The following is a 26,495-nucleotide window of genomic DNA, read 5'->3' on the forward strand; positions in this document are numbered from 1 at the left end:
ATTGAGCCAAAACCTTGGCTTTTTCCCTATCGTAGAGTGGGTCCCACTAAACATATCATTACATAAGTCTCCGGACTGCACACATGATATGCATGACAGTGATTATATTGTAATCGTGCTTTTTAAGTGCCCTAGTATAAAGATCCATTTTTCTTATGGGATCCTACACAATGAGAACATAAGTAATGATATTACAAGACCTTGCCACATCCAATGGTATGGGACCCTTAAAAATTATCGTTAAAATCGCAGCACCAACCTCCAGATTACGCACTTCTCTCGTTTCGTGCTTACGTACTTCGCTCGTTTCGTGCTTACGTACTTCTCTCGTTTCGTGTTTACGTACCTCTCTCGTTTCGTGCTTACGCACTGCTAGCGCTCGTTAGCGCATCCGTTTGATTGCAGGGTCGAATTCCAGTTGCAAGTTTGGTGGTTTCAAACATCTAACCCAATGTGACATACGGATTCAAAAGAACCCTAAACTGAGCTAGTAGGCAGAAGCAGCACATTTCCAATAGCTGGGCAAGAGTCGATAACAAGACCTGAACTCTGAGCTTCTGTTCTCTGCCATTTGAGAATAGTAAGAGATTGAGATTGGGATTGGGTATTTTTTATTCATTATATGTATGAATAAGTTATAGGTGCAGATCATGGCTCTACAGGATGATATGTCCAAGCATTGAGAGTCTTTCAAAAGTTGATGTTGCATTTAAGTTAGTTATTTTGCCACAAAGATTTCTTATGAATGTCTCAAGGTTTTTTTTTTTTTTTTTTTTTGGGAGTTTTGTTTTTAGCACTTAAAGTGCTGAGAAGCATAGCTGTGAAATAAATATATTGACAGGCAAAATTGTACTAAACAATTTGATCCATATTCAAGACGGGGTTTGGTTCATGGTGTATAAGCTTTAGTACAACATTTTCTCTGTTTTCCTTTTCATTGTATACATTTAATTTTGAGACATGGTTGCCAAGTGTACAGGTTATAAAGGTAGTTATTATTCTTAAATTTAAAAAACACTGATAGGTTGCTTCTAATAAGGGTAGAATGAAATGGAGGAATGTAATTGCTTCAAAAACATTAAATTCTCATCTCTATTAAGGTCTCTCAAAAATGCGGATTGAAAAACAATTTACTAGGACCAAATCTCCATCTCCACCCTCCTCTCTCTCTCTCTCTCTCTCTCTCTCTCTCTCTCTCTCTCTCTCTCTCTCTCTCTCTCTCTCTCTCTCTCTCTCTCTCTCTCTCTCTCTCTCTCTCTCTCTCTCTCTCTCTCTCTCATGGTAGCTAAGCTGTTCCAGCATCCAACATCAAACTAGCATTTTTTTTTTTCAAGCCTTGGCAACATATTTTACGATTTTATGCCCCAAAGAGGCATCAATAATGACAAACACTCAATGTCACTAATGGATAGAGCAAACATAATTAATTGAAAGGAACAAATTACTCACTATCGCATCTGACCAAATACGAAATATGCGAAGAAGGCAGATAAGAAAAATCAATCAAATGAACCGCATTTGTGCAACAAACAACTTTTACAAAAAGATTATTCTCAAACAAGACATCATGAGGAATTAAGGAGTTAAATCATGATGGGCAAGTTGCACTCTATTTTTTTGGGTAATTTAGTGAGGAAAACATGCCCCTACTCATTTTTTCAAGTAGATTAGGAGTTAGCTTTTTGAAGATGTCAGTGGGGCGGTGTTAGTCGAAACCACGGCGTGGTGACTAAGGTGTGGGGTGCTACCGCCACGACCTTAGACCCTACCCTAAGCTTATTGTACTTGGGTTCTATTATGCACACATACTTAACTAGCATAAAAACCACGGCTACAAACAGTACTAAACCACATTCAACTGTCATGAGAATAAAAGTGAGTCATCCCCAACTACTTTCGAGTCACTTTAAATTACAAGTTGGTTACATAATAAGACAATGCAAATTACTGCCAAAGTTAACAAGTAGCTAAATGGTAAACGAGAATATGGTCGTTAAAGTTCACTTGTGTTCATATTTATTGATTGTCTAACATCTTGAACGATATTTCTTTGTTTGATGGTGTGGTGATGTCTTTGTCGTTAGAGAAAAGTGTGTTTTTAAATATTTACAAAATAAGAGTCCAAATTTTGATTTTTTTTTTTTTTTTTCTTCTCTACGCAAAAAGTATTTTAAAATAAGCTAGTGCTTTGTGTAGAGAAAAACAAGATCCATGTGAAGAGAGAGACAAGTGGCCATTAAGAGGCAACACTTGTCATTTCTCTCTCTACATGTGCCTCTCTCTATTTTTTTTTTTTTTGTAGCTATATTTATGGAAAGGGTTTTGGGAGGCTGCGGCATCATGCATGAGCTCTCATTCTCTCCCTAAAATCTCTTTCTCTCTTATGCTTCCTGGTGAGCTGGGTATAGAGACGTGTCTCTGATCTCTGTGAGAACCCTTCAGAATCATATGATCAACCCAAGCACTGTGTTGCATCTCGATTGAGCTCTCTTTCTCTCTCTCTCTCTCTCTCTCTCTCTCTCTCTCTCTCTCTCTCTCTCTCTCTCTCTCTCTCTCTCTCTCGATATATATATTTATATATATATATATATATATATATATTATTGTTAAAAACTGTTTGCAGGAAACTGATGCTTCATCTTGGGTTATAACTTGCTGAAAAACCCATTTTCAGCCACTTTCTCTGTCTAAAAGGCTATTAAATTGTGCCTGCAAATTCATACGAATTGGTGAGTTTGTTCCAACTTTCTTCTTTATCTTATGCATCTAGAAATACTGCAAGAAGGTTGGGAAGTATTCTATGAACAAGGGAAATAGTTATTAGGTATTTTCCTATATCGATGGAATGATTTTTAATGGGTGCATACTTGCTGGAAATTTCTTTTGGATTGCTTAGAAGAGTTTATCAATAGCTGCAATTGATTTTTTGTTAAAGATTCTTTAGTGGATTACAAGCTTAGGGATATTTGTACACCCTCTTGAGTTTTAAAGAATTTACAACAACTGGTTATGGATATTTTGATATGAATAGCATGTCATATGTTTGTGGATATTTCTGATTAAGCTCAGAACCCATTTTGCATGTTGATATAGCTTTATTTACTTCTGAAAATCATAAAGATCCACTTTATTTGGGCTAACAATTGGTATCAGAGCTTAGGGGTTTTAATTTGTATCTAAAATGGCTAATCCTAGAGCTGTATTGACTGATTTAGTGAAGATTGATAAGCTTGATGGTTATATTTTCTCACTTTGGAAAACTAAAGTATCTTAACCAAAGAGTGGTTATCTTTACAATTTGAGATGAAAGATTTTGGAGAACTAAAGCAGGTTCTTGGCATGCAAATTACAAGAGCTAAAAAGAGAATATTATCCTACTTAAGCTAAGAATTATATACTGTAAAGATACTGAAAAAGTTTAGAATGGATGAATCTAAACCAATGGGAACCCCTTATGAGAAAGACTGATAAAGAAAAAGAAATTATAGAAAAGATCTCTTATGCACAAGCAATAGGATCATTAAACTATTTGATAAATTGCACATGCCCTAACATAGCATATATAATGGGGGTTGCTAGCTGTTATATGAGTAACCTAGGCATAGAGCATTGGAATATTGTCAAGAAAATATTTAGATATCTAAAAAAAGACCACCAGTTATAGCTTATGCTATGGAAATGATAAATTAGAATTGCAAGGCTACAGTGATGCTAACTGGGCTAACAGAGAGGATGAATTCAAATCTACATCTGGATAGTTTTTCACTTATGGAGGAGCATGTATATCATGGGGTAGCCATATACAAAAGAGTATGTTACAATCAACAATGGAGGCAGAGTATGTTGCCTTATATGAGGCAGTCAATAAAGCAATATATTTAAGAAAATTTCTCAGTGAGATACCATTGGCTACATTTGAGAACACGCCAACAGTTAATCATTGTGACAACCAAGCTGTCATATCCATTTCTAAATATCCTATGTACAATAATATTGCAAAACACATTTGATAGAAAGTATCATTATGTGAGAGAGTTTGTGGGATGAAAAGATATAGAGGTAATATATCTCCACACAGATTTCATGATAGCTGACCCGTTAACTAAAGGTGTCAACATAAACACACATGAAAAGTGTGTAAGGGGTATGAGATTGAGATCCACGGGTTTCTTATGGTACACCTGTGATGAGCCTTAGTGGCACAGCTATTGATCATGTGGAATGTTATGTGATTACATTTCGCCTGTGTGGCATATCTGCCTTGTATTGATGACGCCTATGTGGCATGTGTAAGCACCCTCCGAGGGTGGTTAGGATATGTCTTCGGACATTTAATGGTTCGTACGTGGCGAAATCCCTCGGAGGCGTATGTGTCATGAACTACCGTCAGCTAGCAGTCTTTTGACTCTGTTTTCCACATTGCAAGACTAGACTGGACAGTTATATTTGACATGACTTATTGAGCATGACCTCCAGCTAGTAGTCTTTTGACTCTATATTTTCGCACTGTGATGGCTAGCTTGGATATTTGGATAGTTAAGCATGACTTTCAACTAGCAGTTCTTTGACTCTGTTATCCTCATTGTGATGATCAAACTGGACAGTTGTATTTGGCATGACTCACTGAGCATGACCTCCAGTTGGTATATCTTATAGACACCGTTTTTCACTTTGCAATGGGTAGTTTGGACAGTTTGAGGATCCTTATGGGATCACGGCATGATTCGTTGTATTGATGGTTATTCACATTTTTCAGGTAACAGATATTTTTTTGGTGATGTATGTATCACAGTGTGAGCGTCCGATGCTTTTCGGAGGACACAAGCGAGAGAGAGAGAGAGAGAGAGAGAGAGAGAGAGAGAGAGAAAGTCCACTAATCTAGATGCATATAGGTGAAGTTCATGATATAGTTGATGATCACGCAATACGTCATGATAATTGATGAGCATGGGAATGTGTGGTTGATGCCATTGAGTGGATAGATCATATGTGTAGATGGATTTGTTGTTTGGGGATGTACAGCTCAAGCAACTTCTATAAATATTTGAAACAAGTGGGGCAATGTTATAGAAAATTGTGTTTTCAAATATTTACAAAATAAGGGCCCAAAATTTGATTTATTTATTTTGTTTCTTCCCACTCAAAAAGTATTTTAAAATAAGCTAGTGCTTTGTGTAGAGAAAAAGAAATACCCATATGAAGAGAGGGACAAGTGGCCACTGAGAGGCAACACTTATCATTTCTCTCTCTACCTGTGTCTCTCTATATTTTCTTTTTTGTAGCTATATTTATAGAAAGGGTTTTGGGAGACTGGGGCATCATGCACGAGCTCTCATTCTCTCCCTAAAATCTCTCTCTCTCTCTCTCTTATGCTTCCTGGTGAGCTAGGTGCAAGGACGTGCCTCTCATCTTTGTGAGAGCCCTCCAAAATCACAAGATCAACCCAAGCACCATGTTGCATCTCGAAGGAGCTCTCTCTCTGTCTCTCTATATATTATTGCTAATAACTGTTTGCTGGAAATTTGTGCTTCATCTTGGGTTGTATCTTGCTGGAAAATCCATTTTCAGCCACTTTCTCTCTCTAAAAGGCTCTCAAATTGTGCCTACAAATTTATACAAATTGGTGAGTTTGTTCCAACTTTCTTGTTTATCTTATGCATCTAGAAATATTGCAAAAAGATTGGGAAGTATTCTATGAACAGGGAAAATAGTTATTGGGTATTTTCCTATATCGATAGAATGATTTTTAATGGGTGATGCATGCTTGCTGAAAATTTCTTTTGGATTGTTTAGAAGAATTTATCAATAGCTGCGATTGATTTTTTGTTAAAGATTCTTTAGTGGATTACAAGCTTAAGGATATTTGTACATCCTCTTAAGTTCCAAAGAATTTACAGCAACTTATTGTGGCTATTTTGATATAAATAGCATGTCATATGTTTATGGATATATCTGATTGAGTTCAAAACCCATTTTGCATGTTGATATAACTCTATTTCCTTTTGAAAATCATAAAAATCCGGGCTAACACTTGTGTTCCAATCTTGTAAGCTCCTAAGATAATCATCACATAAACCGTACCATCTTGATGAATTAGTCATTTTTTCACCTACAAGAACACGGGAAGTCGTTATTATTAGTACTTTCTTATCCAAAGGAACAAGAAATACACTTAAAATAAGCATAGCGACATTGACTTTTGAAGCACATATAACACGATTGTCGTCAACTTGTGAAGTGCATTATTAATAGGAGAAACCCCCACCAGGTATAGAGACGAGCCTCGCACCTGCTCAACAATATGGACACCATGATAAATACATGCGCAAAAATGAAGAGTGACGGTCACACAACAGCAACAATCATATACATAACTAAGAAAATAAAAAGGAGAAAAGGGTAAGCACTGTGTTTTCCACCACTCTGCTACCGAGAAATGATTTTTGTATGCCCAATAAGAAAAACCAGAATTTGGAGTATTGGATTCCACATACATGAATCTGATCTCAATGGTAACTCTCCTCTTTTGTCTGAGATGGCTCGTGCTATGTAGACATCCAGCAGAGAGAGAAGCTAATGGAGAGAGAGACGCTAATGGTGAGAGAGATGGTGTGTGTGCATTGGAGGCAAGAGAAGGAGAGACTAATGGCTAGAGAGGGACAAAAAGAGAGTAGAGGAGACCAGAGAACTTAAGAAGGAAAGAGAGATGAGGCTGATAATGGGGTTTGAAGCAGGAAGGAGAGAGAGATATGGGAGAAGAAATAGAGTCCAACACGTTTGGGTTGAGAAAAGCCGTACGAGAGAGAGACGTATAAGGTACAAAACCTGTGTCTTTGCCAGTAACCTGCTATGAGGCAAGTTGCCATGGGAACCCCATTCCCAATCCCAATCCCAATCTCGAGGCTGAGGCTGCGATTTAACAATGACCCTCAGGGTCCCCTACTATTCAGTGTGGTAGGGTCCTATAAGATCATTACTCTTGCTTTTGGTATAAGAATGTCACATTTATTAATAACCATCCGATGTGAAATCTGATAAGTTCGAGAAAATTTCTTTTTAACTTTGAGTTTAGTCCATTAAATAAATGCAGCCACCCAATTTGACATCCAACGGTTAAAATTAATTGTGACCACATTGTATCAAAGGTAAATGGTCTCGCCATATGTTACTCTTTTTCTTATTAGGATTGCAATTTATACAATAGATGTAAAGTGAATCTTAAAAATCCAGTAGAAAAGAGTGTTCCAAAGTTAGAAAGAATTATAATTAACCATATAGACCTTGAGCTGTATGAATATACATATGTATACGAAGATACTACAAAACGCCTATAGGCAAAAATGAACAATGATTTCGCCTGCCCTCATCACTATCCAAATTTCATCGTACGGTCACGATTGCCCGGTAGTGTTTTATTTTTCATTTTTTTACAAATCGGAATGACTTGAAATTTGGAGCATGTGTTTATAAAAAATAGGCGAATCTACAAAAAATATCAAAAAAATATTTTACATGAAAAAAATGATCAAAATACCCCTAAAAAGTTTCGAAGGTAGTTTGTTCAATATTTTTTCACGAATTATTTTTTTTATATTTTTATTAGGTTCACCTCACTAAGATGTACATACGTTCCAAATTTCAGGTCATTTTGATTTGTAAAAAAAAAAAAAATGGAAAATGGAATACTACTGAACAATTGTGAGCGTGCAATTTATTTTAGATGGTGATGAGGATAGGCGAAACCACTGTTCATTTTTTCGTATAGGCATTGGGAAAACCTTTCCATATATATCTATATATAATTGAATTTCAAATCCTAAAATTAGTGCATCTTGAAACAAGGTATTTAGACCGTCTACTTTCATGATTTTCAAGTGTTTATAGTGTTACTTGATCTGCAGCAATTTTGAAATTTTAAATTTCATAAGTGTAGTTGAATATAGATTTTCACGCTATTTTAGGATTTCGAAACTAGAGCTACGTCTTCTAGCAAAATTTATAGGTCCGCCTTGCTTGTAAAGTATAGTGCACCTTATACAAACCTCACCTTATTATTCGTATCAGTGTTCTAAAACCAGGATTGGTGGGGCAGATCGTTCACCCGCATATGCATGTTGGATAGTTGGATTGGTATTTTGGATCAAGTCTAGATTGGTCCGAATTGGTGATCAAAAAAATATTTAAAAATAAATAAAATGAAATAAAAATAAAAATAAAAATAAAAATATAGACTTATAGGATCTAGATGGGATCTAGAAAAATTTAACAGACTTTTTAAAAAGGAAAAAAAAATTAGGATCTAATTTATATAATGCCTAGGCTTTATGAAAATAAATTAAAGCCTCACCTTAAATCCTCGTCCAGAAAATACTTTGGCATTGAAAATATTCATGGTGGTTTTAAAATCAAATTGCACCACCGACTATCAATTTTGGAGCTAAAAAAATGAAAAATCTTGTGGATCCATAAATACTTATTTACAAAATGGAGATACCGTGTTATGATATATGCTTTCTTTTTTTTTGACAAAATTTAAAAAAATCGCATATATATATATATATATATATATATATATATATATATACACACGATATTTGGATTTTAAGTTCTAAAAATAGCATACACACACGATATATGCTATTTTTAAAACTTGAAATCCTATATATGCTATTTTTAGAACTTAAAATCCAAATATATTTTTACAATCACAATCAAAGATGAGATGATTAATTTGAAGGTTTTTCAATATCATAACAACAATTTTCTTTTGGGAAAAGTTTATATAGGCTCTAAATAATCAAATTTGAGCCTACCTCAAAAAGTTCACTAAAAGAGTTTTTTTTTTATGCCCAAATATCTTCAAATTGATCATCTCGACATCAAGATGCATGGATATGGAAAAAAAATAAATTTCAAGTTTTGAAAATAGTGTATTTTGTAACGCATGTTTAGATCATCAATTTTCAAGATTTTCAAGTTTTCATAGACTACGCTATTTTTTAAGCTTTGAGCTTTATAAATAAATATGAAAATATATTTTAAGGCTATCACAAAGATTTCCAATAATGAAACCACATTTCTCGATACTATTTGAAGATAGGCTCTAATTTGATTGTTTAGAGCCTAGGCTCTATACAAACTGCACCCATATCAAACTATTTTGTAAAAATATATGATGCTAGTTTTAAGGGGGGAGCCCGGTCAGAACATGACTCATTACGTTCATGAGCCGGGGGTGCGTCGTGACCAATTCCCATGCGCTCTAAAACCGGGTGTTTTTCTTATCATTATCACGCGAGTTATTTCAACGGGCCTGGGCCTCAAAGACTCGAAGCGAAAGAGGGAGTACGTGAAATCGAAGGGGCCATTTCAACTCTCTCATTTATGAGAAGCTTGCGCCACTTCCAGGTATGCTCTTTTGAATTCTACTGTTAAATTTCAAGCTATTGTGTATTTCCTTATAAAAATTCATTTGATCCGTAGATCTCGAAGCTTGTTTCTGGGAAACATGTGCTGCTAATTTTTTGTTATTGTTCTCCTAACAATCAATGGAAATTCGATAACTGTAATGCTGCAACACCATACCATTCTGAAAATTTATTATGTCTCTTTCTTCGTTCCGTTGATTGATTGATGCATTTGTCTCCGCAATAATGTGTTCATGGATCGTGTAAATTCAGCTAGAATCCATTCTATGTGTAATTTAACATATTAATTTTTGTTGCTTAAGCATCGGGCTGTTGTTTTGATAGCCCACGCATGCACGCATTCTCTCTCTCTCTCTCTACACACCCACTCTCGCTCTCTCTCTCTCTTCCCTTTCTGAAATGCATGGATGCTAGAAAATCATTTAGCCTGTCCAGAATTAATGGGAACTGGACAACCCAAAATCTTATTTTTTATTAATTAATTACTTGTTAATGTTATGATTTGTGTGTATTAGATCTCCCATGTTGAGTTGTGACCTAATGGATGGGTTTTATTTGCTATGATATTGAGCTGTACAATCAAAAGGAGTTATATTGTTAAGTCAGCTGAAGTCCTTACTTTATCTCTAGATAATAACCTGGAACAAAATGGTGTAATTTTTTGTCAGAATATCGAAAAACTTCTACCTCTGTTGTTATTTAAAGACGGGTGAAAGCGTTTTTGTTTAATAACCAGCAGTTTGATGATACTGATGATGAACTAGCAGTTTGATCTTGATCATCTTTTTGCCTTCTCTTGACCAATACCTTATCCTAAAGGGAAAGTATATAATGAGACCAATCACAATCGATCTTGACCATTGATGTAAAATTGGGTGGCTGCATTTATTTCACTGACCTAGCTCAAAGTTCAAAAGAAATTTTCTCGAACTTTGTGATACACCCAGGCTATCAAATTTCATGTCAAATGGTTGTAACTAATTGTGACCTTTCTATACAAAAGGTAAATAGTCTCATTGTATACAATCCCTTATCTAAAAATGTTAGGGAGGAAATTCAGTTCCCTAAAGTTTTCATACGCTCTTGTTCCTTAGTTAGACATGACTTTTCCAATAGGTAGAATAGCATGTGACCAAATATTTTCCGCAGTTTATTTCCTTTCTTTTTTATTGTTGATCTGTATCAGTCCCATACATAAGCCTCAATCGCTGGTGAAATTTGTGTATCATGGTGTTCACTGAGTATATCATGAAATTTCTCATAAATTTGAATTTATCATGAATTTTCTTAGAAACTTCAATGCCAATTCTTTTCATTTTCTACTGAAGATTATTCTAAGTTTATCAGCTTAATTTAAAGATTCCATGGTCACTAATCAAACTGGAGTGTCATGCTCATCTAAATCTTTTTTTATTGCATATTTGTTATATCAAATTGTTATTTTGCTTATGCATGCAAGATATATCACATTAAAATGCTAATGCTTTGAAATATACAGCAATCAGGTGACATTATGATGGAAGATCTAGGCATAGAAGCGAAAGAAGCTGATGTACGTGAAGTGGCAAAGTTATTGCCTCTTCCTGAACTTTTTTCTTCGATTGCTTCTATAAAAGCAGATTATGTCCTTCGTTATCAGGTATGGAATTTCCTTCACTTGCCAGAATATGGATTGCACTGAGAATGTCATCTGATTAATTATGTACTCGTGTTGAAGAAGGAATTTAACATGAGTCCTATTCAACTTTGGAAGCAGAACACAGAGAGAAGATGGATTATTAGAATTGCTTCCATATCTATATTCAATCATTCAGATTGGAAATCGTGACAAACAATTTTCTGTTTCCAATTTGGAACAATTCGATTATTTGTTTCGTGGATGAGGTGATTTTGTTTAGGCTAATTTCAGTTGTATGTTTGGGTTACTCCTACATAAATGAATTAATGAAATGACAGTTATAGTATGATATGGCTTAAAGGGTGATGAGGGGTTCACAATATTATCAATGTGTTTGTGTATGGTGGCATTTGTCCAATTCCAGTTTAGATATTTACATGGCATTTCACTGTGTGTTGAACCTCTCCCATGTATAGAGTATTCTTGTACTAGTGATTTCAAGGAAATTTTATAAAATTAATTTCTATATTAGTGGATTCTGAGCCTCTTTTTCAGATCCTATATGTATTCTAAATCAAGTTCTTTATCATTTCTCTCTGGCAAATGATGCACAACTCAGCACCATTGTTGCAGATCAGGTATTGCTTCTTCCCGTAACTTATCTAATACGTAGGTTTCCCTCTGTAACCCTACATGGATCTGCTTCATTACATATTTAAGGCACTTTCTAAACATCTGTTGTAGGAATTAATTGCAAAAAACTTTGTTCTGAGTCTTTCTGACCTAAAATATCAGCTTATGCTCGCTTAGTTATGCCATGCTTTCAGGATGAGCAAGCGCAAGCTGGGATAGATGCCTTTTCCTTATCACAGAAGACAATAAATCAGCTCCGTGAAATTTTTTTGTCCATTGACAAGTTCGTTATAAGCTCAAGTTCACATACAGTGCTGATTTATTTCCATTTCTTGTCTTATTGCATACATTATGCATTATTCTCAGTTCTGGTTTCAGATCCGTTACTACCCAAATGTAATTGACTTCCTATCACCCTCTCCCCTCATGTCTCCACAAAATGAACTTGTTTTTCTGCAGTGTGCTGTTTCCTTAATACTGTTGTTTTTGTGCTGCAGGTTATGTCAAGAGTGTCAAACACTAATTGATAACCATGATCACATAAAGCTCCTCAGCAATGCAAGGAACAACTTGAACACACTAAAGGTGGTTTCTCGACTTTTTTGGATATTTTATTCTGGACACTTCCTGTTAAAAACCCCTCTTGAAACATTTTTGTTTATTGTTGATATTAACAGCACCATATAGTTGTAATGATGAATGGTCTCTTATGCAGTAGTTTTGGAGTTGACCATGAAAGTAACAATATTCTGCTGTAACAACAATGCTTGGAAATCCTGCCTAAATTAACTTATCTGAAGAAAAAAAAAGATCATTGTGCATAAATCATGAATGTGACTACTGAAAGTTGGAATCTCAGAGCAGGACCTCTAGCAGTCCTTTTTCCTAAAAGACTATTTTGTCCTCAGTCAGGTGGTTCGCATACCAAACAGAAGTGTTTTTAAATAAAAAATTTGTTAAATAGGCCAGCATGAAATAGTTTTTTGAAATTTCATGTTTGGGGGTCACCTGCATGATTTATGGACGGGTTTTAGGCACTGTTCTGATGTTGTTCCTAGTTATTATGGGTTGTTAATCTGTCCATCACCCACTCACTTTTTTATAGGATGTAGGGGATGATGTCAATATCTGTTGAAGCTGCTGAAGCAAGAGAATCTTTGAATGACGATAAAGAGCTCATTCACACATTTGAGGTATTCTCGGTGCTCATTTTCTTTTTACTGTATCACTCACGGAATTGATGTCCTCACTGAGGGCAGACCAGGATTCATGTAGCTGATCCCTAATAGTTGGGAAAGGGCTCTGAAGATGTCGACTCACGGAATTGAAGTCATGTTTTTTTGTTTTTACTGAGTTTACAGTTATTGTTTGCATGCTGCTGAAACATATTTCTGACTTATACTTCGCGCTTAATATTCTGAAAGAAGTTGATTGCACTTGATGGTAAGCGGAGGTTTGCATTAGCTGCAGCATCATCTCACAAGGAAGAAGTTGGCAGGCTAAGGTTTGCAGTTGCACAGCCCTCACCATCCATTTTGTATTATTTTAAATTTCCTCCAGAGGTTTTAAAGCAAAATCTTTCAGCCATAGATATGGCACTTTCAATCAAAGAGGCTCCTTGTATTAGTATTTTATTTTGGTAGTTTGCTGTGGTAGTTTGTTTACTTAATGTGATATATTCTGAAATAAATCCACCTGCTTCTTGTATGTTTATTTGACACGTTTATTAGCTACTTGGATTGCTTTCTTCTCTATCTATAATGGGATTAGAATGTGAATGAGAAAGCTTTTCATGTCTCCTTATGGTACTAGTTGTGCACTAGAGTTTAGTACAATTCAATTTTTCCTAATTTCAGGCTTGAACAAAATGGCAATGACTTTGTCCAGTGTTTGTTTTTTGGTTGTTTGGTATGTTTCATAAAAATACTAAAATTTTTAAATGGATTGTTCTGATTTCCTTTCTGCTTGCTATTCCCATAATTTCTTGTAGGGTTCATAGCTAGTGCATTTAAAAAATGAGCCTTTGTCCCACTTTCGTAAATAACTAAATGTCGCTTATTATGTTGAAATGATGTCAGATTTTGTAAATAATGAAACACAGGAGTAGTAGATGTCAAGATGACAATACAACTAAGGGGTGATAAAAGGAAATGGAATAGAGCAGCACCCCATGCCATCTTAGCGAAGGCATCTTCCACCTCATTAGCACTCTGAGGCACATAGTGGAACCAAACTTGTGAGAAGCCAAAGTCGCATAATTCCCTAACTTCACTCACAAGTGGCTAACTTCCAACTCACTGCTGCTTCATTACTAATTCAATGAATCACATATGGTTCATCTCTTCTACTATCAGTGGGATTCTTGCTTTCCTAGTTGCAATTTTGTCTTCCTCAAGCCATGCCTGTGTTTCGGCCATGGTGAAGTGACAAATGCTTTTTTTTTTTTTAATATCATTTTTTTGGTTTTTGGAAATTTCATTTGCAGCTTAATAATGTGCCAGTTGACTAGTGTTATTTTCTGTAGTTATATTTACAATTGGTTATATTTACAATTTCCCTGTGGACGTGATTCCCTCCTTCTCCAAGGATTTTATAACCTCATTTACCTCTCCTCAAGAACACATGAAAAGTTCTAACATGTCACTTTGCTCAATAATGTCATTGAGTATATGTTAATCTTCGAGACTAAATATTATCCCATCACCCCTTCTGATGAGTGACTCGGTGATCGAACAGCTCGAGAAATGCTGACGAAATACTGTAAGGTAACAGGAGGTCTTGCCTTTGCCTCCATTGAATCACCAGATGGCGGTCAAGCAAAGACCTTGAAGACCTTATGATCATAGCCCTAATGATGCTACTAACCTAGAAAGCCCATGGTTCCCCCATCAAAGTTACACTTTTACAATCCTGCTTCTTTCTTTAATTGTGAACCATCTTGATCACGTGGCTGTAGAATTCTTGGAATCATGGTGTTTTTGGTGATAAACCCTAATACAATTTAGAAAGCACCTCCCAACCTGATTAAATTGCCAAAAATTCTTCAGTTCCTCTTTGTCTCCATAATCTGCATAGCATGGCTAACATGCACATCCTCTAGAGTGTGTGTCTCTTCTCCTGGAATGAGCTAGATAATCAACTGGCCATCAGGTCAAGACGGTAAAGGCTCGGTTTTCATAGCCCAACGTCTCAAGTTCCATTCCTATGTAACCTTGTCAAACAAAAAAAAATGTTAGCATCACTAGGGCATCTCAAAGAGGACCAAAGTAGCACTGAATCCTCCTTATTAACATGCTCTATGACAATATATTTTCTTTGTCACAACTCGGCACATGTATAAGAGTTTGGTACATGGGGCCGATGCTGAAGATGATCCTCGGGCAACTTATTGTCAATTGCAGTGAACAGCCAAGAGTGGATGCTGGTTGGAATGATAGAATCCTGGACCAAGTCCATTTTTAACTATGATATGATTGAATTTTTAGAAGGAACCGTGTTCCATTCTTAACTGTGTATGGACTCGTTGGAACATTTTTAAAAACACCTTACCTACACTGAGGCCTCTGCAGCCCGAAGATCCCTGCTAAACCTTGAAGTCCACAACACCCTCCCATTTTGATCCGTAATAATCTTCCACTCTGATATCTGGATCATGCACTGCTTTGTCCAAATTGAAATACTGGTCCTAAATGCCTGAAAATCCACCCAAACCACTCTCTGAAACAGCCACTCATCCTAGTTCTATATCCCATTGGAAGACTAACCCTATATGACTTACACATAGCGATGCCTTAGGAACTTTAGATGACCTATCTACTTCCTTGCCTCCTTCCCATCCCCAACAGCCCATACTTGGCTCTAGTAACTCTTTGCTGATCATTATCCAATTAGAAGTTTCTTACAATTTTCAGGATTTCAATGCTTCTTGCCAAACAGACCCTTGTTTGCATTCCAATCCTCCAAATTCTATGCCAAATTGTTTTTCAGCAGGTTATCCTCCTAAAATTCTGTATCGAATTTTGAATTTCTAGTGATTACTTTTCCGGAATGTTGCAGAAGATAACCTAACTCACGTATTCTTCATTGTAGTTTCTTCTGATCACTGTTTTGATAGGACAATTTTATTTTTTCTCCAAATAGTCCTCATTTCTATACTGCAAGGGCTATCTAGATGCTTATTTTGAAAGAGTTGGGATATTGATGATCTCTTGTGGCATTAACCTCTCGAGCAAAAATACTTATGCTCGCTTTTGTCTCGCAGATGTTGTTACAGGGATATTCTATGAATGAACTGCTAGAAAAATTACCTTCTGATTGGATAAAGAAAGGAATTGGAAATTGTTATTATGCCACTGTAGAAGCAAAATCTTCATAGTGCTATGTCATCTCTGGTAACGGCTTTATCTAAAGTTTTGATTGGTTGGTTATGGTCTTGTCAATCATTAGTTAGCTAATTGTTTCATGTGGTGATGCTATCGTCATTTACACTTACTGTTGGAAACATGTATGCATATTATGCACAACGTATCATCTGTATATGAAATTTTCTTCAGGAACGTTTTGAAGATGTGGATCGAACATGGGAAACAGTCGAAAAGACTATATGGGGTCATATTGCCAACTTCTTTAAACTTGCTAAAGAAAGGTACGGGAAGCTTCATACATTAATTGTTTCTTTGTTCTCATTGTATTTGGCTGTTTCATGAAGTTCACTGAGATATATCTATGCGTACTTTTTTGAAAATGGATATATCTACGCATATTTGTTGCTCAGCTTGTTTATCGAAGTTCTTTCATGCTTATTTAAATTGGTTTTAGAATCCCAGCACAAGGTTTTAGACCATTATTTCCTAGTAGTGCACGAGTTTTAAGTTTATTAGTTGCTTGCTCTCTGAGGAATTCTTCTTGAGTTTTTTTTTTCCCCTTGTAAGTCGATTGGGAAAAGTTTAACTGCCAAGGAATTATATAAAGTCTCAAGCTAGAAAGACATGGGAAAACATGGTGCATGATAAAACATAGTGTTATTCATCTTCTCTCCTCCTCCTTATCTCTCCATGCTCTTGGTGTTTGCTGCTTCTCCAGCAAAGCAGTTATTCAGTCTGTAACTTTTCTTCAAAGGTGGACATTATATAAATTGATTTCTGTCTGCCTTTTGGTATATGGACCATATTTTGGAAATGTATCAGCTGTCTATCTTCTGTTTTTGCTTAGACATTGATTAAATCGGTGTTATTCATAAAAAAAGAGAATGATTTAATTGGTGTGTTATTTGCATATCATATTTCTTGCATAGATTTAAAGCTTGTGTTGCTCTTCATTGTCATATTATTTTGAGAATGTTCCATTTCTTTGTTAACGAATAATTGAGTATATGATCTGAACCAATTTTATTTTGTTATCATTTTCTTCTACAGACGTATTTATATTTCATTGATTGCTTTTGTGTTGATGTGCTTTACATTAATGAATGGTTTATTTTCTTGCTGTTTTTGCAGCCCTCAATTGTTGGTGCGCTAAGGTATGCCCTGAGAAGAATTCTTCTAACTTGAGATCCTCAATATTTCTCATATGATTTGGCAGCTTCACATATCAACTGTTATCTCATTTTAATTAAAGCAGTTTTTCATGTTCTGATTTTTGAAAATCATGTTAAACCTTGTTCATTATTAGTATCAAATAGTCTACAATGGATTGGCGATAATAATAGCTTTCATAACTATATGTGATTGCAAATAAAGTAGAATACTGCTTTTAGCATCAACAGTGGTCTAAATTCTGAAGTTCCATGACACCTGTTTCTGTTCCTCTAATTTATGCATGTTTTTTTTAATTCGTGTTTTATGTTGACAAGTTTACCATGACATAAAAAGTGTCAATGTTAGGTATTTGAGGAATGTGCCACTGAAAACAAGAAAAAGCAGAGTAAGCCTCAGGAGAAAAACCATTAACATATCAGTGAAGGTACCTATATACATGTCTTGAAGCTGCCTATAAACAACCGTGTTACACACGAATACAAAACTAAACACATTCTGCCACCATTGCCTGGAATATGATTACAGACCAGTCAATGGTGGTCAGTCAGTGCTTCAAACGACATTGTTGTAGTTGGATGGCCATTTGAAATGGAACACTGAAGTCTCCATACAACAAACGTTGCACTGTTTTCATAATATAATGTATCAAGGATGCCAAGGAAGCAGTTCACATCTTTGAACAAGCTGTTAGCAATGAGATTTGACTCTGAGGTTTCAAGTCTCAACCCTGTAGTATAGGAATGATAATATGAAAGTAGACATTCTTGAGAACCATGTAATACATCACCTAGTCTTTGAGGTTTTCATTGAGCCCCAGCCTACTGTAGAATCCGTATTGGTTGATGATTCAGCAAATATTGCTAAAATTTGGCATCACTAAACCTGGTCCAGCACATTTTCTGCTTTTCTATGTTTGAGCTTGATTATGTACCATCCAAGACCTATATTCTTTTATTTTATTTGTATTTTGTACAATATTTTTCTCACAATATTATAACTTATTTTTAAACTTTTAATGCATATACTTGATTGCTTATTGAGGGAAAAAAATCACATTCATTTAAATTTTTTTTTGCTAAGGCATATTTATGTTTTAACATGTTTGAATGATATTGTTGTTGAATAATGTTTTGACGATCCAAAGGTCATCAGTGACTGTCGTGCTTTTCACTTGTTTCCAGTTCAAGTTCCTATCATGACCTCATTCTTTGTGATGTTGATGATACTATTAGTTTCCTTGACCCAGGGTGGTTGAAATGCAAGAGATTCTTGATCAGCAGCTAGCTGAGGAAGCAGCTGAAGCTGAGGGAGGTGAAGCAATGGCGTCAATTGCAAATCGTCGAAGATCTGCAAAGTATGTGCCTGAGTTAAATAACTTCTATGCTAGACAAGAATCTTTGGCAAGTGATTATTTTGATGTAAATATTCATTTTTCTACGTTATTTCTATCCTTATTGATGTGATGACAAATAGTGGTTTCTGTCATTTGATTATGTTTAATACAGGGTTGTCTTGGTAATTAAGTGTACAAATTCATGAGCGACTAACTGGTTAAACATTTTATTAGTATCATTCTTAGTTGCTTGAAGTAGAATTGGGGCAATTAGAGAGGAAATCAGCTGCAGCCTTCAAGAGGTTCAAGTTTTGAGATGCCTATTGCTTGTAAAGTTCTGTTGGATACATGTGTCAACGTACTTCTTTATTATGTGTTTGTATATATATATATGCATATATGAGTTGACAGATGTATGCATGTATGCATTCTAACTTAAAGTATGTCTAAATAATTTATATGTTAAAGACTATGCAAGGATGTAATATTATTTATCCATATATATTATTCATTCCCGTTTTTCATGATTGAAAGGCAGAAGATTCAGATTTGCAGTTAAGGAACTGAATAAAGAGATTGATACCTCTAGACAACAGAAGCAAACGTTGAAAGTGTGCATATATTTATATTTGTTTAAGTAAATCCAAGGTTTTAGAACTCAGCTCGTCCCGAGAAATCGGGCACTTAACCAGCCGAGTTACTGAATTTAGTCTGGGTTGGCTCTTCTGAGTACGCATCTAGTTGGGAAAGATCAAAATAATAAAAAATTGTAAAAAATCCTGAAATTTTTTTAAAAGTAGGGAAAAATAAAGAAAAGGATAAACAATAGAAAGAGTATATATAGGATGAGAAAAAGGCTTTCAAAACTAAAGATAAAAAACTGGTTAAATATCATATTTTTTTAAAATAAATTAGAAAAAGGAAAAATAAAAAAAATATTAAAAATAGGAAACCATAAAAATACTTAAATAATAATAATAAGTCAATTATAATTGATTTAATCCAATATTACATCAACTATAATTATTATAAATATTTTTAGCTGACTTCTATATACTCCCAAGTTTGGGGGAACCCAGGCATGGCACCCTGCAATTACTCGGGCTGAGTAGTGAAACATTGGATAAATCTACTTTTTGAAAGAAACCTATTGTTTCCGCATGTGAACATGACATGTAAATTAAATTTCAGTTCCAGATGGAATTCAGGTTTTGCGATACTAGAAGTGGTCCAGATGGAATTCAGGTTTTGAGATACTAGAAGTTAGCATGGCATCTTGTACAAGATCCTTCAATCATGGAAAATTCTATTATGTTTGAAATAACTCAATCCTGTAACTGTAAAATGTAAGACGTATGAGAATTGACTTGTAAGCAACTTTAGAGATTGGATATTCTGGCCACTTCATAGGACATGGTTTCATAATCTCTCTAGCAAAGATTCTTATATAATTTTAATGGTGTTTTTGTAATTATGTGTGACCTCTTTTTAATGGTGTTTTTGTAATAGCGTGTGACGCCTTTTGTCCTGCTCACATGATGATTATGATTAGAATGTTGTTGGTTGCTTTTTCTGTAACACCTTGATCTCTTTATATCAGTTCTTACCATGATTAGAACGTTGTTGGTTGCTTTTTCTGTAACATCTTGATCTCTTTATATCAATTCTTACAATAATCATTTATTGTGCACCTGTTGTGCTTGCTTGACATGTTTGTTTACCCACATGACATGTGATGATGCACAGCATTTCGGTCACAGTTGTATTTTGCTAGAAGAACTTAGCTTTTGAACTAAATCAGGTAGCAATATTATTGCATATGTTTGTAAATGATCTTTATACCTTTTGCAGAAAATTTGCAGTTCCATCAGCTTCACCGAAAAGCCTAGCTCAGGAAAAGGGGACGTGTTACAAGGATAAGTGTTAAGAACATCTCACAAAAACGGTTGAAGAGCGGTTCAATAAGCTATTATCACAGGAATTGGTTGGATATGAACAGGCTAGTTCTTTTTAATTACTTTTTATTCACTGATAAACGCCCACTTTGCCATCTTTGATTACTTTTAATTGCTCTTAAATGTGCCTGCAGCTTGTCTTTGAGGATCCTGAAGCTGCTTCGGAGGAAGCTAGAACGGTATGCATACTTTCATTTGTTTATTTCTGCATACTTTTATTTGTTTATTTCTTAAGGATGTGTGTACTTTTAATGTTAGAAAGTTCTAGTATCAAAGGAATTCTGTTGACTTGTTTTATGGAAATTGAGGGTATTGTGTAAATGAAGCAATGGATGTTGATGTTGTGAACTTGCTTATGAAGGTACCTCATTTTAGACACTTTATAGAAGTGCATTGGTGCTTCGGCTGTTTTAAGGAAGATGGTGATTTTTCTTATAGCAGACTATGGTCTGCCAGCCTTCATGTTCACGGTCCAGGTTATCACCCTGACCCAGTGCCGAAGTTTGTGGAGTTGGCTGTGTTTGGATTGATGTTCCACCATGGCAATCTAAGTTGCCTCTCTCATTATTAATTTGGGTTGGGCACCATGTGTGGGCAATGTTTGGATTGATGAACTTGGGTATGGTGGCCAGGTTTGCCGTTTCAAGCAGGATCTGAAAAGAACCTACTGGTAGCGAGCCAAATAAATTCCAGGCCACCTTGAGGAAGCATCCATAAATGTTACCAATCTGTCTGAATATGTGATGGTGCCATACATGAGGCAGTATTCCCTGGATTTAGATCCATATTTTCGTTAAGGTGACCATGGTTTTAAGCTGAGCCTTGCACAGTGCTCGTTGATCTTGTGACGGGAAGGAGAACAGAACACCTTCACCATCCAAGAATCTTCAGAAGACTTGAGGCGTGTTCAACAGAGCTATGATGCATTTGATGTCATGCTTTGGGCATCGAAGGCAGACACGAGAGGCTCGGAGTAAAGAGTTTCTCTTGGAGCTGATGTCCTCCCTCATGAAGATGGTAAAACTGCAATCTATTATAGAAGTTTTTGAGAGTAGGTTTGAGGGATAATGGTAAGTGACGAGGGACAGGGTGGAAGTTTGTTTATGGGTCTGGGTTGAGCAGGTGGTTCAGATTGTGGTCTAGGGTCTCTTACGTTGGCTTTAGGCGGAAGGGATCCAGAGCTGTGGCTTTGAATATGGTAGAGAAGCTGGGGGTTTTGGGCCATGGGAGAGGTTTCGGTAATATTTTCAGGCAGGCCTGGGAAACCGCTGCTCAAAGATTTTAGCTGGGTTTGTTGATTCTGCTTTTGGGTAGATCTCGCTTCTATTGGTTTGCTGGGTTGTCTTGGGATAATTTGAGTAGAGATTCGGGAGAGGTGGGATGGGGTGGGTTACTTTTGCTGCTGTCTCCCCATTGCTACATTTGGCCTTCCCTTAATGGAGTATTCTTGTCATCTCTTCTCCATTTGTATTCTCGCAATGGTGCAAAGTATGCAATTTAACAAAATCTCATAATAGTTTGGAGGATGCCTGCTGTGTATCAGTATGAAGAGCATACCTTGTGAAAGTCTTATGTAATTTATAAATTTGGAAAATATTACTTGTAAACACCAATTTGGCTTTTGATTTGCGAACAATGTATTGTCAAAATTTCATACTGGCATGAATTTTCATCCTGAGTAATTCACCAACTGCAATGTCATTGCTCTACTGCTACCAGTGTTAAAGTTCAGGAGACGCACCATGTCCTTGAATAATGGACCTCTAGCAACTTCCTAGGGCTGCTTTTTATGCCAAAGGATTTGCAAAATGAATTGGTAATTTATTTTTTGGGCCTATAATGGTTTGGGAGGGACTGAGGTGAGTGGTAAATGCATGCTCTGACAGAGAGAGAGAGAGAGAGAGAGAGAAGAGAGTGCAGATTTTGTCTGATCTACGTGAGTTAGCTTCAGCTGTGAGTCTGGATTCCTTCACTCTTGTATCTACTAATATTCTCCAAAATCACCCTGACTGCCCAGTAAGTAGTTCTAGTGAATGAATATTTTAATTATCGGCATTGTTTTCCTTAAAAAGAAGAGTTTTTTTGTGATATATCATTTGTATTTACAGCCTGAAGTCGTTGAAAAGATTGTTGGAATGAGGGAAGGCATACCCCGAAAGGATGCAAGGGAGGTGAGGAATTATTCATCCACTTGTCAGATGATTATTTTTCCGATAGTGTTTTATTTGGTAACTGAGGTTCAAAATTGGTTTTGTCTTAGAGTCGAATCTTAGAGTCGAATACTTATATTTTTGGTATTTTGTAGGATAATTACTTTTATGTGGCCTTAATAAAGGCATGGGATTAATGGATTTCGTTTTATCTGATGGATGTGCAGGTTGTGGAAGAGTGTAGGGAGACATATGAGAATTCTTTTGTAAATGGGAACCCTCCCAAACCAGGATTTGTTTTCGGCAGAGTCAAATGCCTCTCTTCAAAGGGTTCTCTGTGGAAGAAGCTCTAGTTGAAGTTCTAGTTGCTCTCTCTCTCTCTCTCTCTCTCTCTCTCTCTCTCTCTCATATCTGCTGTTCTTTTCTAAAATGCTATTCTTTCTTGGTGTGAACTAGCTGCTTTCATGTAAATTTAGGATCTCTTTTGAATCTTGGAAGCATGTCATTTGTAATTTTGCTATTTTTTGTATTAATATGTAATTCATTGCTTATTAAATTTTTGTGCAGAATCCTTTTATGCATCTATATGGGGTGTAGGGGGGTGTTTTTAACTTGAAACTTCATTTTACAATGTTCATTGTACAATGAACAACTCGGCATGCCGGTCTTATCAATAATTTGAAGATCCTCCAAACTAACACTTCATTCCTAATTATGGAATATTTCTATAGATTGTCTTCTACCAATGCACAATAGTTTCAAAATAGCTCCTAAATCTCGGCCATTGAATTTTACATTTTGGCGAAATTCAATGGAGTTTGTATGACAACTGAATCAAGGGAAAATGAGAGAGAAGTTCAGTGTACTAACATTTTAAGAATTTTATTTAGAATGCTGGATTTTGGGTTAGGTTTTATTCAAGGGATTGCATACTATAAGATTATTTATCTGTTTGTTACAAGGAGGTCACGTACCAACTATTACTTTGGCAGCTAAGGTTCATTTATTTTACTTTGTAAGGAAAATATCTAGGACACCCAGACAGACCATGCAGGTGGTTCAGAAGCTTGAAATATCAAGAAAGTACCCGGATCTTTTTAAGAGTGACTATTTTACACTTTGATTTCAAATTTTCCCCCACTTTGTTGCACACCAGGTTAAGTATAATAATCATATTGTAAAATTGACGGGTCTAGGTATTTTCTTGATATTTCATGTGTTTAGGTTGTTTATGAACGTTTATAGGTTATGTTATAAAAATGATAGAATAGGTACTGGACCGTTGTGCATGCCATCCTCAAAAGGCTTTTCATTTGTAAATGTCGGTCCCAAGCCCAAGTAAAAAATGAGGATTGTGTTAGGGAGGCAATCACCATAAAACTTCGCCTCATATTTTCATGAATCCTGAATTTATACGGTAGAACTGGATACATGTGGATACATGTAGCCGATCCCAAATGAGTTGGGATAAGTCTTGGCCGTTGATGATGATGAAGCTACAGTTCATTTGTAAATGTAATCTTTTTACTTTCTTCCCATTCAAATTGATGACAAGAAAAAAAATCACATAGTAAAAAGAGCTCAATATCGGTCAATTTCTTCATATGAGGTGCATGTTTTGCACACATATTGAACCAAAAGTGAACCCGTGAACATGTTTAAGTAAGAAACAGGTACATGTATATATTCCTTGGAGCGAATTAAATCCTCAACATGCTTGATCACGAATCAGAATCTTATTGGAAGAAAGAGGAATAAAATTTTGGTGAATTGAATTCCTTTAGAATGATGTGGTGGAGTGCATTTTTTAAGAGGACAATACCAATAGAAGGTGGACCTTGTGCAAAGCAAATAGCAATTCATTACATCCGCATAATCCATTTGCAAATGCAATGCATCTACCTTGTGCAAAGCAAATCATAATTATTTAGAACCCAATTTAATTAGGAATCTTATATTGCATTGGGAAATGCGATATATTGCATGAGCCTGCACTATATTGCAAACCAAATCATAATCCATTAGAGCTTCATATTGCATTTTAGAAATGCAATATGTCTCATAAGTGTACATTATGTTGTAGGATTTGATGGTGGCATGGAACTACTAACCACTGTTTGCCCAACCCCACCAAAATCAAAAGAACAGAGGATATTCTCTTGTTTGAAAAAACAATAGCAGAAATGGAGAACTATTCTATGAACTGTGAAGCGCATTGTTTCAATTAAAATTCAGAAGATAAGCATGCTTTTTACTTAGCAGTGCTAAATTTGTAGAGCTGTTCAGCCCATTCTAAATGCACCCCACTAGAGAGAGAGAGAAAGATGATAATAGAATAAATTAATTAATTTCCTTTCAGATTTAGGTGATAGGCATGTCTTTTCATTGATGATACGAAATCGGTGACGTCACACGAAATGAATTTGATTCCCTTAAAATTTCAAACTAAGCATTTTTTTGGAAAAGCAATTAAATAGGTAATCCATCGATGTGCACGCCTCCATTAAATCTCCCAAGTAGGAATTTTTAGGGAGTCCATACTAAATAAATCGGGGGTGTCGAAGTTCTAAAATGGTCAATCACTAGGGTAGCCATTGTGTATCACTGATAAAAATACAAATGTAGAGCTGTGCATGTCTAAGAGAGAGAGAGAGAGAGAGGGAGGGAGATTCAAATTTTTAGGGGATTAGTCTGCTTGGTCTAATAAGGAAGGTTAGACCAAGCAATGTGGTCATATTCAAAAGAGTTTATGGCTCATTTCTTAATCACATATAAAATTATCAGTGAAATTTAGTTAAATATATAGATAAAACCTTTATGTGTAACTTGAATTTGCTGGTTGCTGACGTGAAAATAAGACTAAAGAAAAAAAAGAAAGATTATGGAATCACCAAAAGTGAAAAACAGATCTGATCATGTCTTGATATACAGCATATTCGTGAATAAGTGTAGACCAAATTGTAAATAAGCTTAAATGCAAATCAATGTGATCTGAAAGGGTTATTGTTTAAGATTTTTATAATATATTCCTATGTTTGGGGTCTCAATCCTAAAGAGAGAGGTTGGTAAGGCTGCTATGAAAGACCAAGAAGGCTGCCCTAGTGTTTGGCTTTTAGTAGGTCATAATAAATCCTTGATTGAGCTCTAAGCCTTAGGTCCCACCTCATGAAATATAGAGTCACTCACTTCTCCTCTTTTCCCCACAATCCATCACTATCACTGGAGAGAGATTAAAAAATTGGAAAGAAAAGAAAGAGAGACAAAAGGTGTAACCTACGAACTTTTATGTCCAAATAATTGTCTCTACCATAAATACCTCATTTTCTAAACATCAAACACCCCAATATCCAGAACGCAGAGAGACAACCTTTTCCAATATTTTTTTATTTATTAATTATCAGGAAAAAAAGTCACAATGAGAGAGAGAGAGCAAAAAGAAGAGGCCATGAGTAACAATAAGAAGCATTGAGAGAGAGACTTTTCCCATATTCCAGAGTATAGAAAGCTGAATTTAGATGAAGGGAGGCACCATGAAAAAGAAGAGGCATTTAGCCATATTATAGAGAGGAGGAAACATTAAATTAGATTAGCGTCTTTGTTATTTAGCGAAAATGAAATATGTGATTGGTTTTTGGGTGAAAGATGTTCTATGGGTGGATTAATTGTCAAAAAAAACAAGAAAATATGTTCCATGGTTGGGGAATCTTATTTCACCACATGTTTGCTTTTCCCACCTCAAAACCAAACCAATGGCAATTAGAGAGAGATTAAATAGAATTAGAAAAAGAAAAACTTAGTTTATATAAGGTTGAAACCTAAAAATGTAGAATTAAATATGCAT

The 26,495-nt window shown here is 35.7% G+C and overlaps 1 protein-coding gene and 1 long non-coding RNA gene across 2 annotated transcripts; one reads left to right on the forward strand and one right to left on the reverse strand.

Annotated features, from left to right (window-relative positions):
• Positions 1-6,066: 6,066 nt before the first annotated feature.
• Positions 6,067-6,832, reverse strand: LOC148781821 (uncharacterized). Its single transcript, XR_016056889.1, has 2 exons — positions 6,495-6,832; positions 6,067-6,289 (listed from the first exon to the last, which is right to left on the reverse strand). It is a non-coding gene; the product is annotated as an uncharacterized LOC148781821 (long non-coding RNA).
• A 2,385-nt stretch (positions 6,833-9,217) lies between these two features.
• LOC18441993 (exocyst complex component SEC6) lies at positions 9,218-23,210 on the forward strand. The gene is made up of 17 exons (XM_088870905.1): positions 9,218-9,408; positions 10,927-11,067; positions 11,666-11,684; positions 11,874-11,962; positions 12,177-12,264; positions 12,792-12,872; positions 13,104-13,183; positions 16,233-16,324; positions 17,176-17,197; positions 18,463-18,570; positions 20,401-20,469; positions 20,639-20,683; positions 21,627-21,742; positions 21,867-21,992; positions 22,369-22,520; positions 22,613-22,675; positions 22,882-23,210. Exons 2-17 carry the CDS (start codon positions 11,051-11,053, stop codon positions 23,005-23,007), a joined length of 1,293 nt encoding a protein of 430 aa, XP_088727031.1. The 5' UTR covers positions 9,218-9,408; positions 10,927-11,050; the 3' UTR covers positions 23,008-23,210.
• Positions 23,211-26,495: the final 3,285 nt, after the last annotated feature.

Source organism: Amborella trichopoda, chromosome 6 (genome assembly GCF_054954075.1).
Source record: "Amborella trichopoda isolate Santa Cruz 75 chromosome 6, AtrichopodaSantaCruz75HAP2 v2.0, whole genome shotgun sequence".
Taxonomy (NCBI): domain Eukaryota; kingdom Viridiplantae; phylum Streptophyta; class Magnoliopsida; order Amborellales; family Amborellaceae; genus Amborella; species Amborella trichopoda.

Bases quoted from the DNA above. Each gene is read 5' to 3' on its own strand.
- LOC18441993 (XM_088870905.1), top strand. The intron at 12,265-12,791 runs GTGGTTTCTCGA...TATAGGATGTAG, and splicing joins ACAACTTGAACACACTAAAG to GGGATGATGTCAATATCTGT. The intron at 18,571-20,400 runs GTATGTGCCTGA...TACCTTTTGCAG, and splicing joins AATCGTCGAAGATCTGCAAA to AAAATTTGCAGTTCCATCAG.